Source organism: Protopterus annectens, chromosome 2.part1 (assembly GCF_019279795.1).
Source record: "Protopterus annectens isolate FY-2018-M chromosome 2.part1, PAN1.0, whole genome shotgun sequence".
Lineage (NCBI taxonomy): Eukaryota > Metazoa > Chordata > Ceratodontiformes > Protopteridae > Protopterus > Protopterus annectens.
In genome coordinates this window covers 1874457728-1874471452 of record NC_056729.1, presented here as the reverse complement: position 1 = coordinate 1874471452, position 13725 = coordinate 1874457728, and the positions used below count along the sequence as shown (strand labels likewise).

Here is a 13725-nt window from a genome sequence, read left to right as displayed (position 1 = left end):
CAGAGAGGCAAGATTGCGTTGGTTTGGACATGTGCTGAAGAGGGATACTTGGTATATTGGGAGAAGGATGCTACAGATGGAGCTGCCAGGTAAGGGGAAGGCCTAAGATAAGTTTTATGAATATCTATACCTGTATAACTGCAACTGTATTCTCTCAAAAAAAAAATTAACATGACCCATTATGAATTATAAACTGTGACTGTATTTTTTTTGCATTCACTTAAGAATGTCAGTGTGGTTATTTGTCAGACATTTGTGGTATGTTAAAGCATTTTTACATTTTTTTTACTTTGCTTACTTTTATACTAATTGTATTTTACCTACTTTTATAATAATGTTTTTTTTTTTGTCTGCTGTATTTACTGTAACTGGAGCTTTTCTCCCCGGGCCTTCACTGAAAAAGGACCTGTGTCCAGTCAGACTTTCCTGGTAAACAAATATAAAGTAAAATAAATAAAATAAATGTGGGAGGACATGCAGGTGGTTAGTGTGACAGAGCAAGATGCAGAGGACAGGAAGAAATGGAAATAGATGATCCACTGTGGCGACCCCTAATGGGAGCAGCAAAATAGGAAAAGAAATTTCTCTTATAAATAAAATTGCAAAGTTGCTTGAATAACAGAATTTATGTTAGCATGCATTTTCTGAACCACAGCTGTATTTCTGGGTAGGGGTAAGATTGATCAAACAGTGGCAGCATTTAAAAGGTTTGCACAGCTCTCCACCTCTTAGCTCAAAAAATCTGGATAAAGCCTAAATTAAAGGGGGGACAAAGGCTCAAAAATAGGAACTAATTTTAAATATTGCTCTTATAAAATTACAGTTTTTTGAATAAGAGGATTTGGTTTAGCATGCATTTTCTGAAGGAAACAGGCCGAGGAACTACTTTATATCAAAAATATATAAAAAATAATACAGTAATTAAAAAAATAAGCAAGTAAAACACAACAATTTTACATACAATCCAAGTGCAATAATGCACTCCAAGGTGTGTGTGTGTTACTGTGTGAAGAATGCCATTCCAAAGGTGTAGACGCCTGTGGTGTCGGGCCTCATTACACCCCAGGGCAGGCATTATTTACACAGTAACACAAACCCTGTTAGTCATTATTGCTTGCTTTACTTACTTTCCAAATAAAGCCTCCTGGATCTGAAACAAATAATACCATTGTATGAATATATGTTTTAGTTTAAAAAAGGTTGTAAACCAGACTTTTTTTCCAGTTACAACAGGATTAAAAGATGTCTTAATTAAAATGGTATGTAGTTTTAGTTAAGCAGATAATGCAGGCATTCTTGACTAAGCTATTTTGGAACATTCCCTGAGAGCTTGTACAATGTAAACAGGAACTCATATAATCTATTAAAAGACTTAGGTTTCCAGTTGTTGCATGCACTTTATCCTTAATAATCTTATAAACATGATTATTAGATACAACTAATTCCATTACAATAAATGTGAAGCAAGATATTTTAGAAAATGTATATGAATACTTGTGTGAGAGAGAGAATGTAATTTTTTACAACAGCTCTTATACAGTAGACTCCCTCTTATCCGGTCTCGCTGGGACTGGACCTTAGGCTGGATAAACAAATGGCTGGTTAATCAGTAAAAGCAAATAAAATAGCATTTACAGGTTATGAATCAGCTAGAATAATAGGATTTGTGCTAGTATGCATTTTTGTAATGAATATGAAGCCTAAAACTCAACTGTGTCATTATTTAGCCCAGAGGAGGTGGAAGTGTTCTTCTCTTCTGTTGTCTTTTGCTAGGGCTACGGCAAAAATCTGATGGTTGGTTAAACAGGAGGGGGGTTAAAGACAGGCCAGATAAGAGGGAGTCTACTGTAGCATTTTTTTTTAATGAACAGTATTTATATCTTCATTAAGTATGATGGTTATGGTAGCTACTATGGCTATTGATTATGTACATGTTCACCTGACACTTGGAATGTGAATATAATTATACTAATTTGCAATTATATATTTCCCTGTATAATGAATATTCCTTTATAGGAAGCAGAAATATAGTGTTGTTGAAGTAGACTGATGGTATAGAGAGGTAGCTCCTGTCTATAACACAACTGAACCAGTTTAATTAGTGTCCTGTGTGCAGAAGATGATGGGGACAGCAGAGCTAGGAATAGCCTGCTCTCATCCTTTGTGGTGGTAGTGGGTTCTTGCACTGTCATCTTGATGGATTCTGGGTGGAGATGCTTGCTGCAGGCAGGTATTCCTTTGGGGACATACACAGTGTTGCATGAATCTGGAAGCATTCAGGAATATTGTACTTTGACATCACTGTATGTCATGCAGATGGAGAGAGAGATAGACTGTAAAGTACAAGACATAAAAAATGGTCCTGCAGTTTGTGTGATCCTCTGGGATCTAGCATATTGGCTTCATCCCTTGTGGGTACAGGTACGGAGTTGATATATCTTTCGGATTTTCACCGGTTAGGGGTTGCCAGAGTGGAACTCTGGTCCGCTAATGATTGGCAGTAGATTTTTACGTGCCGAGTTGCCGGCACTGACACACAACCTTCAACGAAGGTACGTCCATTCACGCATTCCATTCCACACAGAAGACGCTCTAGCTGAGAATCGAACAGGACAACATCTTACTGTGAGGTGACAATGCTACAGCAGTAAACAGTGAATAAAACCCAGAAGACTGAAGGGCAAACATCAATAACAAAATATTTTATTTTTTAATCAGGTAATTGAAATTATTCTAGAAATTCCCATTTCAACCATGTCTCAGTTCACAAAATGAAGTACATGGAAAACCCAATAAATATGAGGAGAACAGGCAGGCTTGTCATAGATAGTAGGTAGAGGTGAGAACTGAACCTAGGACCTGGGTTTGTCAGAGAGAATAATAAGTGAGTCATCATGCAATGCGGGACATGTCATATATAAAAAGAATTAATAATAATGTAAACTATATAACTACATCTTTTGAATCAGCCAACAGTGGTCTTGTCTTGCATGCTCAGAACGCAGTATCAGTGTTTCAGTAAATATGATGCGACTTCATCACATTCTAATCTCATGTGCTGACACAGGATGGAAGAAAGTAAAACAGTAGCAACCCAAGTTCTTGTTTTAATCCGAATATGCAAAAGGAAATGGTTTAATAAACAGAAACTTGTGCCATGTGTGTTTCGTTTTAACTGATGCCAAGCTTCTGTCATATTAGATTTGTGGTAGAACCTTTAGATTGTAATGCCAGTGATATGTACCTCAGAATATTAAACAATTACATCTTTGAAAAATGTAATTACAGTAATTCTGCTGAGATGTAATAGTGTACATTCAGACAAAATGTAATTGAAACAATTACTTCTTTGAAAAATGTAGTTCTGAGATGTAATAGTGTACATTCAGACAAAATGAAATACAAGACTATGAAGAACAATAAACAATGTAAACTTCCAGGATTTACTTTTCATTGTATTGATGTTTGCCTTTTCTATTTTTCCTTGCGGTTTTAATAGCTCTTTCACAATTAGCATTCTAAATATTTTTCAGGCATGACCTCTGTCACTAAAGTACCTTTACAATAGCAATTATTTTATAGAGAATAGTTATATTATGATACCCCTTGGATTTGTTTTTGATCTGGAAAGACTCTCAGCTGAAAGTGATCCTTTTCTGTTTGAGTATCTAGACCTCAGAGTTTAATTAGGACAATGTTGTTGGAAGTATCACATTATCTTTCACCCAGATAAAGAATTATTCTCCAAAAACAAGATGCAAAAGTTAGGAGCCACTGCCATGTTCATCCAGAATTAGATGGAATGTTATACCTATATTTCATAACTTTAAGTTGACATAGTTTTCCTAAGGCTGTTGGAAAAATGAATTCTTCTGCCTTGACGAATCCTAGTCCATTGTACAGCTTGCATGCATCATACTGTGGAAAACTAACTTCTAGTATAACTGATTTGTAGCCTTTCTGCTTAGCAAAACCAATCACTGTCCTGCACAATGCCTTGGCGATTCCACGGCCACGGAATGCTCTTCTCACGGACAAGCGCTTTAGTTCCACCTCACTTTCTATTTCTGTTGGAGCAGCTGCGGCAGTAGCAATAATGTTGCCATAACACTCTGCCACCCAAAAGCAGGAGCGCTCACTGTCCATATAGACTTTCCTAATATCAAGCAAATCTGACATGAGAACCATTTGGATATAAGAGGTGTAAAGATAGCTGGCACCCTGCTGTATAAAAACTAGTAACAATGTGACAGCTGTGATCACCAGAATGAAGGACTTTGAGATGATAAATAGAAGGCAGAAGAAAAGAGTAAACATCAGCACATTCCTTGGATGTTTCAGGGCTTCTTTGTATGCTGCTGGGATATGTTCTCTCATTCCATTTGCAAAGATATCTCGGACATTATTATAGTCAGAATCGTTATACTTTCTGATGCAGTAGTCCTTCATGATGTCTTGCCTTAGTAGTTTTGTTCTGAAACAAAAACGCATGCAATTATTACATATGTTTTTAAATGAAAGCCATTTCCAATGGTCAAAATCATTTACAAATATGTTTTGGGTTGTAAGGAGGCGCATGCTATTTTGTGGTATTTAAGACCTGGCTAAAGGTGAAGGTATGAAGATAGTCAGGGCAGACAATGTACTCAAAGCAAAGTAAAGCTGAAAGAAGCAACTGAATGGTTGGGGCTCTCTGGAAGGGTGGGGTTCATAAGGCAGGGTCACAATTCTGCATAGTTATATTTTTAAATCAACACTTGTTGTACACCACTGCATATTTGATATAGCTATCTTACTTTCAGCAATGATTGACATAAGCATGAATTATCCTCATCCACTTACCACAGCCACATTGAAGACTGAAGAAATGTTTGACCAAGTACAAGTACTGTCCGGTGTAATATAGATCAGCTTGTTTTCAAGAATATTCAAAGGCAGAAACTCCTACAATAATCACAAAAGTACTGGCCATAGTAATACACTTCAAAATTTCTCTTAATGGCTATACACAATGGCAGAAATCATCATCTCACACTCACACGATAACCACAGTAGCACTCAGTCCAGTAGTCATGTTTTGAGTGGCCAAATATAAATGAATAGTGGTTGTTCTAATATATTTCATCATGATACCAACAACAACACTTAAAACCCTTCAGTATCCAAAAATGCAGCGGAGATAGAGGTTATGCCATAGTATATTAATGCATCTAGTTTTCAGCAATAGCGTAGAAAATTCACCCACCAAAAAAAGAAGAAATGCTTGTGAGGAGTGTTGTTATGTCTGATAGTACAGTTGTGTAATATCTTGCTATGATGGTAGATGCCCATTTCTTCACTGTTGCAGTATTCTAGACAGTAGGGTTCACCCGCCCAGGGCAGCCCAATGCTTGATCAGTGTACCAAAGGCTAAATGATCTTGTATGCACTGTACATAACACTTCTGCTCCTCACACAGAATGTAGGGCATAAATGGGGTGTATGGACACAGCCACCCAGAATGAATTGCCGCAGAAGAGAAAGTACAGTTTTGTACCTACCATAAATGTAGATGTTCGAAGATCCACATTGCTGCAGTCCTAACACTTGGGTAGTCCGCTGTCCTTGGTCGGCCCGAATATCAAAGTATAAGGCTGACGTCGGTCAGGGTGCATTTGACTGACGTCAGGATGTCAGGGTACAAATGCGCATGACCGACGTCATATCCTCAGTCTTTTCTTGCCCCAGATGTCAGAAGACCCTAAAAATAAAGGTCAAAACCAAAAGACGGCAAACAACCAACCAACCACCCCTGCACGAACTATATGTACAATATATACAATATACACAAAATGTACAACCCAACCCACACAACCGCCTCTAACTACAGAGGGGAAGGAGGGAGGGTAAATTGGACTGCAGCAATGTGGATCTTCGAACATCTACATTTATGGTAGGTACAAAACTGTACTATGTTCTTCATCTCACATTGCTGCAGTCCTAACACTTGGGTAGAATCCCAAAGCAGAGGTAAGGGAGGATGGCTAACTACAAGGAAGCAGGAGATGCCAAAATGCCCTGCAAAACAGCAGTGGCAAAACCAGCCCTGGACTTAGAGTAAAGCGGCAGGTGATAATGCCTAGAGAAAGTATGTACAGAACTCCAAGTAGCTGCCTCCAAAATATCCTTGGCTGCCACTCCCTCAAAAAGCTGTTGAAGTGGCAGTAGCCCTAGTGGAATGAGGCCTAATCCCAGCTGGAATCTCCTTGCCATGATGGGAATAACAGAAAGCAATGCAAAACCCAATCCACTTAGAAATAGTTTGTTTTGATACAGGCTTGCCCTGAGAACTCAAGGCAAAAGAAACAAACAACTGCTGAGACTGCCTGAACCCTTTAGTTCTGTCCAAATAATAACGCAACTGCCTGTGGACATCTAAAGTGTGCAAAATCTTTTCCCCTTTATTTTGGGGATTTGCATAAAAGTAGGCAAATGAATAGTTTGGTTTAAAGCCACACTAGAAACCACCTTAGGCATAAAGGAAGGATTAGTACGTAATGATACCCTATCCTTATGGAAAATCAAGAAAGGCTCAACTGCCATAAGGGCCTGTAATTCAGAAACCCGTCTTGCAGAGGTAATGGCCAACAAAAAAGCAGTCTTCCAAGATAAATATTTCAACTCAGCAGTAGCTGCAGGCTCAAAAGGTTGTAGAGTGAGTTTCTCCAACACAAAATTGAGATCCCAAGCAGGAGTAGGAGCTCTTCGTGGGGGTCTTATATTCTTAGCCCCTCTAAGAAATTGCTTGAACAAAGGATGAGAAAACAATGGTGGGTTGCAATCATAGTGAGCTGAAATTGCTGCAGCATGAACTTTAATAGAAGAGAAAGACAAACCTTTGTCCAGTAACTCAGTAAGATATTGAAGAGCCACACTCAAATTGGGCTCAGAAACATCAAAATCTTTTGCTGCACTCCAAAACAAAAATCTCTTCCATTTGTCTGCGTACACTTTCCTTGTACTAGGCCTCCGAGCTTCCAAAAGAACATTCAAAACTTGCTGAGGAAGTGGAGGCCCACTTTGGTTCAAAACAGAATGTGCCAGGCTGTTAGGTGCAGAGAGTGAAGCTTGACATTTAGCAAATGGCTGTCCTCCTGCGACAACAGGTGTGGAATCGAAGGCAAAGGCCATGGAGGCTTCCGTACCAGACTTCTCAGTAATGGGTACCAGTGTTGTCGAGGCCAATCCGGAGCTATTAAAATCATCCTTGGCTTGTCCTGTCTGACCTTTAGAAGCACCTTTGGGAGGAGAGGCAGAGGTGGAAAGGCATATACATGAAGATTGCTCCAATTGAAAGAAAGAGCATCCACTTTCCAAGCTGTGGGATGAAACCTTTTGTGCAAAACTTTGGCAGCTGATGGTTTAGTGGAGAAGCGAACAGATCTATGTCTGGAGTTCCCCATGACACTGTCAATTTCTGAAATACATGAGGATCCAATTTCCACTCGTGGGGATCCATAATTGTCTGCTCAACACATCTGCTAAGGAGTTCTGTGCTCCTGGCAGAAACCTTGCCTGAAGATTGAGCTGTAAACTGAGAGCAGTCTCCCACAAAATCATTGCTTGCCTGCATAGTGGATAAGAATGTTCCCCTTGCTTGTTGATGTACCACATGACAGTTGTGTTGTCTGTTAGAATCAACACCTGTCCTGGAAGAAGCAATTCCTTGAAAGCAATTAATGCAAACTGGACTGCTAACATCTCCTTCATGTTGATATGTAGATGTTGTAGTCTGACAGGCCACTTGTTTTGTATCCACTTTCCATGTAGATGAGCTCCCCAAGCTTTGTCTGAGGCATCTGTCGTTAAAATCTGACTCGCCTCTGGCCGGGTCACAGAGAGTCCCTTGTTTAGGTGACATTCCTGAGCCCACCACAAAAATTCCTTTTGAATGCAAGGTATTAATGGAATGACAGTGTCTAGATCCTGGCAGTGCTGTGTCCATACATTTTTGAGATACCATTGTAGCTTCCTCATATGCAGTTTGGCATTGGGAAGCACCAGAATACAAGATGCCATGAACCCTAAGGCTTGAAGGACTGTCCTTGCAGTCAGCCCGGACTGATGAGATAGTTGATGGAAGTAAAGGGATAGACTCTTTTGTTTGTCCGGGGTTAAAAAGGCCATCTGGGATGCTGTATTCAGTCTCACACCCAGAAAGCACATGTCTTGAGAGGGTACTAGACTGGACTTTATTTCGTTCACAGAATACCCTAGGCATCTTAGCACTGCTATCACATAATCCAAATGATGAAGAAGCTCTCCTCTTCCTTGAGCCAGAATCAGGCAGTCGTCAAAATAAGGATAGATCTGTATACCTTTCTGTCTGAAGAAAGCTATCACTGGAGCCAGAACTTTCGTGAACACTCTGGGCGCAGTAGATAAGCCAAAGGGCAATGCAGAGAACTTTTAGTTATGTACTCACCATAACTTCAGATGTTTGGGATCCATCTCGCCTACATTCTGACTGATGGGTTCGGAGCCGATCCCTCGGCTCCGACTCGGCACGCTTATGCCAAAGAGCGAAGTCTCTTATTGGCTGAGCTTACTATATCCCAGGATGCACCACTACCAGTCCCCCAGATCTAGTTTGTCCGCACACATGCACGCCCTGCTTATATAACATCGTCAGATGAAACAAGATAAAACAGTAGAACTCAAAACCGTTCAATCTCTTCTGATCTCCAAGGCAGGGGGAAGGAGGGTGGGTATTAGGAATGTAGGCGAGATGGATCCCAAACATCTGAAGTTATGGTGAGTACATAACTAAAAGATGTTATGTGATCCTATCTCGCCTACATTCTGACTGATGGGACAGCGTCCCTAGCACCTGAATCCTGGGTGGCTCACTGGAAAACACTCCTGAGTACTGTGGAACCAAATGATGCTCGCCCTTTAGATGCCACATCCAATTTATAGTGGGAAATGAAAGTGTGCGGATTTGACCAAGTAGCCGCAGCACAAATCTCCGATATAGCGAGCTTGGAATGAAAAGCTATAGAAGTCACCATAGCTCTGGTAGAGTGAGCTTTGATAGATGTTGTAAGTTGCTTATTCGAAGAAGAATAAGCCTGAGTTATACAATCTCTAATCCATTTGGAGATGGTAGCTTTTGTAATGGTTTTACCCAATTTACTGTCTGAGAAGGACACAAACAATTGGTCTGACTTACAAAATTGTTGAGTCCTGTCTAAATAGAAACGCAACTGCCTGTTAACATCCAATTTATGGAGAGTGTATTCTGCTTCATTGGAGAATTTTGGGAAGAAAACTGGTAGCTCTAGAGATTGTTGAAGACAGAGATTAGAACAGACCTTTGGGACAAAGGATGGATTAGGTCTAAGTGATACTCTATCCTTGTGGAAAATCAAGTACGGTGGTTTAATAGATAGGGCTTGAAGCTCTGAAACTCTTCTTGCAGAAGTAATTGCAACTAAGAAGGCAGTTTTCCAAGACAGATATTTTAACTCACATGTAGCAGCAGGTTCAAAGGGGAGATGTTAATGCACAAGCACCAAATCAAGATCCCACGGAGGCAGGATGAAAACTGGGGTCTTAACAGGCCCGCACCTTTAATAAAGGTCTTGCATAATCTGCTGCTCATCAATGGAGGATCCATGGATTCGTGGAATTTAGAGATAGCCAGTTGGACTTTAATAGTAGAGACAGAAGATCCTTGATTAAACAGGGATGTTAAGAATTTCAAAACTTCCGGGATTGGAGCAGTGATAGGGTCTAAGCCCCTTAGTTGAGCCCAGATAGCAAACCTCTTCCACTTACTGAGGTACAATTTGTTAGTGGTGGGTTTGTGGGCTGAAGATAAAATGTGAATAACTTCCGGGTCTAATGTGTGACTTCTGACTAAGGTCGGAAGTGGAGGAGCCAGGCTGTCAACTTCAAGGTGTGTAGGGACTGATGCTGTCGTCCCGACTGATGGATTAGCAGATCCGGAGTTAGATCTAACATCCAAGGATCGTCCACCGCATGTTTCTTCAGGTAGGGAAACCATACCTGACGAGGCCAGTATGGAGCAATCACTATCATTGTGGACCCCAATTGAGAAGCTTTTTGAATGACTTTGGAGAGAAGTGGTATCGGAGGAAAGGCATAAAGTAGCCCTGTTGGCCAAGGTTGTGCTAGAGCATCCATAGCTGCTTCCCTTGATGTGGAGTCAAGGAGAAGAACATTTTGCACTTCGTGTTTAGTGGTGTTGCAAATAGATCGCAGCACGGCGTTCTCCATCTCCTGAAAACCTGAGCTGCTACTGTTTCGTTTAGGGACCACTCGTGAGGAGAGAGAATTGTCCTGCTCAATTTGTCTGCCAATATATTTGATTTCCCCGGAATGTGGGTCGCTACCAAGAAACGGTTGGTAGCTACAGCCCATTCCCACACCCTCATGGCCTCTCTGCAAAGGGGGTAAGATCTGGTCCCTCCTTGTTTGTTTAGATACCAGACCACCAACATGTTGTCTGTGTGGATGGCGATGATGCCCTGAGGAAGAAACTTGTGTAAGGCCTGTAGGGACAGAAGTACAGCCCTCATCTCCAACACATTGATGTGGAGAAGAGCTTCGTCTGGAAGCCAGGAGCCCTGAACTAACCTGCCCAGACAATGCCCCCCCCACCCTATCTGGGAGGCATCTGTCGTCAGGGTAACCACTGGAGAGGAATAACAAAGGGCTTCCTTGATTTAGATTGGATGTCTGAAGCCACCAGCGAAGGTCCCGTTTGCATGTTTCTGTAATCATGATGGGATGATTGAGGGGAACGTCCTGAAAGGACCATTGAGTTGACAATAGCCACTGAAGAATCCTCATGTGCAATCTTGCCAGAGGAACTAAAAGAACCGTGGCAGACATTGAACCTAAAACTTGTAGGACCATCCTGGCTGGGGCTTTGGATCTTGAAATCAGAGCTTGAACTTGGCCCTGTAAAGTTTGGATCCTTTCGGTAGGAAGAAAAGCAGCATCAATTTTGAGTCTATCTCTGCTCCTATGAATCTTATGCGCTGAGAGGGCAGCAAGACAGACTTTGACCAATTGAATGTAATCCCCAGGGTAGCACCCAGGGAGATGGTGGCTTTGAGGTTGTCCATTAGTAGATGCCTGGTGGTGGCAGTCAGGAGCCAGTCATCCAGATAGGGAAACACTTGGAATCCAAGACTTCTCAGGTGAGCAGTCACTACTGCCAAACACTTGGTGAACACCCTGTGGGCTGTGGTGAGACCAAAGGGCAGTGCACAAAATTGGAAATGACTGACTCCCAGGCTGAAGCACAGATACCTCCTGGACGCCTGATGAATCGGTATGTGATAATAGGCGTCCTTGAGGTCTATGGAGCACATCCAAACCTCCTTCTCCAACAATGGGAGAATGGATTGTAACGTGACCATTCGGAATTTGGATTTCGTGACGGATTGGTTCAGTCTGCTGAGATCCAATATTGGTCTCAGGTCCCCTGTCTTTTTTGGCACTAAAAAGAACCTGGAGTAATTTCCGGATCCGATCTGGTCTGTGGGGACCCGGTTGGATGACTCCTTTTTCTAGCAGCTTTAAAGCTTCTGCGGCTGCAATTTCCCTTTGACTGGGTGGTGGGTCCGGGATTTTTGTTGGACGGTGGGGGTGAGCATGTGAATGGGAGGGTGTAACCTCCGGCAATGATCCGAAGCACCCATCTGTCCTGAGTGATTGACTCCCAGGCTTTTAGGTGCTTGGCAACGGCACCCGACTGGCTCGAGCAGCACAGCCGGGCAATCCCTCATGATGTGTGGGAGGCTGAAGAGCCACGAAAGGGCTCGCGGTCTCCAGAATTGCGGGCCCTCTGCGCCTCTGGGACGCGTCTCCCAGAAAAATTTCCCGTCCTCTGCCTCTGGAAGGGAATCTTCCTGCTGTTGAGGAAAAACTTACGTGATTTACGGAACCACATTTTCCCTCCTTTAGCCTTGGGATAAGGCCGAAAGGGAGTGGAATAACGGCACCTACGGCAGATAAAGTTTTTCCCTCTTGCTCACAGCGGGTAAGGGTGTCTTTAACCTTGGGTCCAAACAAAGAGGACCCATCAAAGGGAGCGTCGGCGAAGGAAGACTTGAAGGCCTCCGAACTGACACAAGCGAGCCAGGCTTGTCTCCGTGAGCCACGCCTGTGCCTGCCGCTCTACCCGCCTTCGGCCGCATAGGAAATGAGCCTCATGGACGAGTTAGAAATTGACGTAAGGATAGCCAACTGAGAGCTAACCGACTGGGCTAGCTGCTCAGGTAGGTTACCGAGAGGAATCTGACAGCTCCTTGACCAGATCCCTCTGAAGCCTGGTAAAATGTGCCAAATAATTCAGAGACCTTAAAGTAAAGGCCGCTGAAGTCAGGGTGCGCTTCCGCACCTGTCCATGCTCCTAGACTCCTTATTAGGAGGATGGACGGACGTTGAAGCCTCTGCCACGTCCTGTTGTGTAGCAGATGCCACCACCATGGCATCTACAGCCACGCCTTTAGTGAGGAACTCCTTCTCGGGTGGAGCAGATAAAAATTTATTAGGACGAGAAGGGACTGGTTCCACGGTATCTGGATGTTCCCACGCCTTCGACAAACTAAATCCAGGAGCTCGAAGGGCGGAGACACCCAAGAGGCAGAGGGCTGAGCCCCAAAGGCCTTGAGGAGCACTGACTCATCAGCAGAGGGGGGTTTGGATATCCAGCCGCCTCGTTGTTTGAGGATCTCTAAGATGTCTGCAAATGAGACATCATCTGAGGACGACTTTGGGGACCCCTCCGCATCATCAAGATCAGTGTCCGATGTAATAGACTCGGGGGAGTCCACATGCTTCCTCTTGCACGATCTCTTCCTTGGGGGTTCCTCCGAAGACAACTCCGAAGAACCCTCAGGAGGAGGGGAACCCCCAATGGGGGTAACCTCAGGCCCAGGGGCTCCGCTGCCTACGGACAGGGGAACTGCCAAAGACCCAGTCTCCACGCCCAGGGAAGGTGCCGGTAAAGCCGGAGAGATGGTCGAAGACTTGGCCAAGGCACTCCTCATAGCTCTGAAAGCCGGACCCCCAGAATCCTGGGAGTGTCCGGTCCCCGGAGCCATGATAGCAGACGGCAATCCCACAGCCGAAGCACCGAGAGGGAGGCTCGGAACCGAAAGCATAGGTCCCGAAACATCACCCCCGGGTCCAGCCGAAGAAGTCCGTGTACCAAACTTGGACCCGAAGGCCCGGGTTGGAGTAAGGGTCGGAGCCGACCCTAAGATCTCCATCGGCTCCAACAGCACCTGCTCCGACGGAGCCGAAGCGGTCGGAGGAGGAACAGCAATGGGATGGGCATGGGCTATCGGCTCCGAAGCCAAGTGGGTCGGAACCGAAACAAATTTTTGAAAGACTGGGGACTGGAACAGTCTTTGGAGCACCCTGTCTATATCCGAATCCGACATCCTCGAGGACTTAGAGGATACTGAACGGGTTCGAGATGGCCTCTCCAACGGCCCCAAAGGACTAGGGGACCGGCTCCGAGGCGACTCGATGACTATCGGCGAAGGAATACCCACACTAGTTTCCATCGGTGCCGAGGAGGACTTCGGCGCCGAGGAGGAAGTGTCTGAGCGGGCAACCCTAGTCGGCTCCGAGACCAGTGGAGCCGAAGATGACCCGCCTCGATGCCCCAGCCATCGGCTCCGAAGCCAGAGGAGTCGAGAC

General features: G+C 43.8%; 1 protein-coding gene across 1 annotated transcript; it reads right to left on the bottom strand.

Moving 5' to 3' along the window:
* Positions 1-2687: 2687 nt before the first annotated feature.
* On the bottom strand, positions 2688-4471 carry LOC122794807 (probable N-acetyltransferase camello). The gene has a single exon (XM_044063419.1). It carries the CDS (start codon positions 4447-4449, stop codon positions 3784-3786), a length of 666 nt encoding a protein of 221 aa, XP_043919354.1. The 5' UTR covers positions 4450-4471; the 3' UTR covers positions 2688-3783.
* Between the last annotated feature and the right edge of the window lie 9254 nt (positions 4472-13725).

What these genes read in the sequence shown, in the direction of transcription:
- LOC122794807 (XM_044063419.1), bottom strand. Translation starts at nt 4,449, where the DNA reads ATGAAGGACTACTGCATCAGAAAGTATAACGATTCTGACTATAATAAT.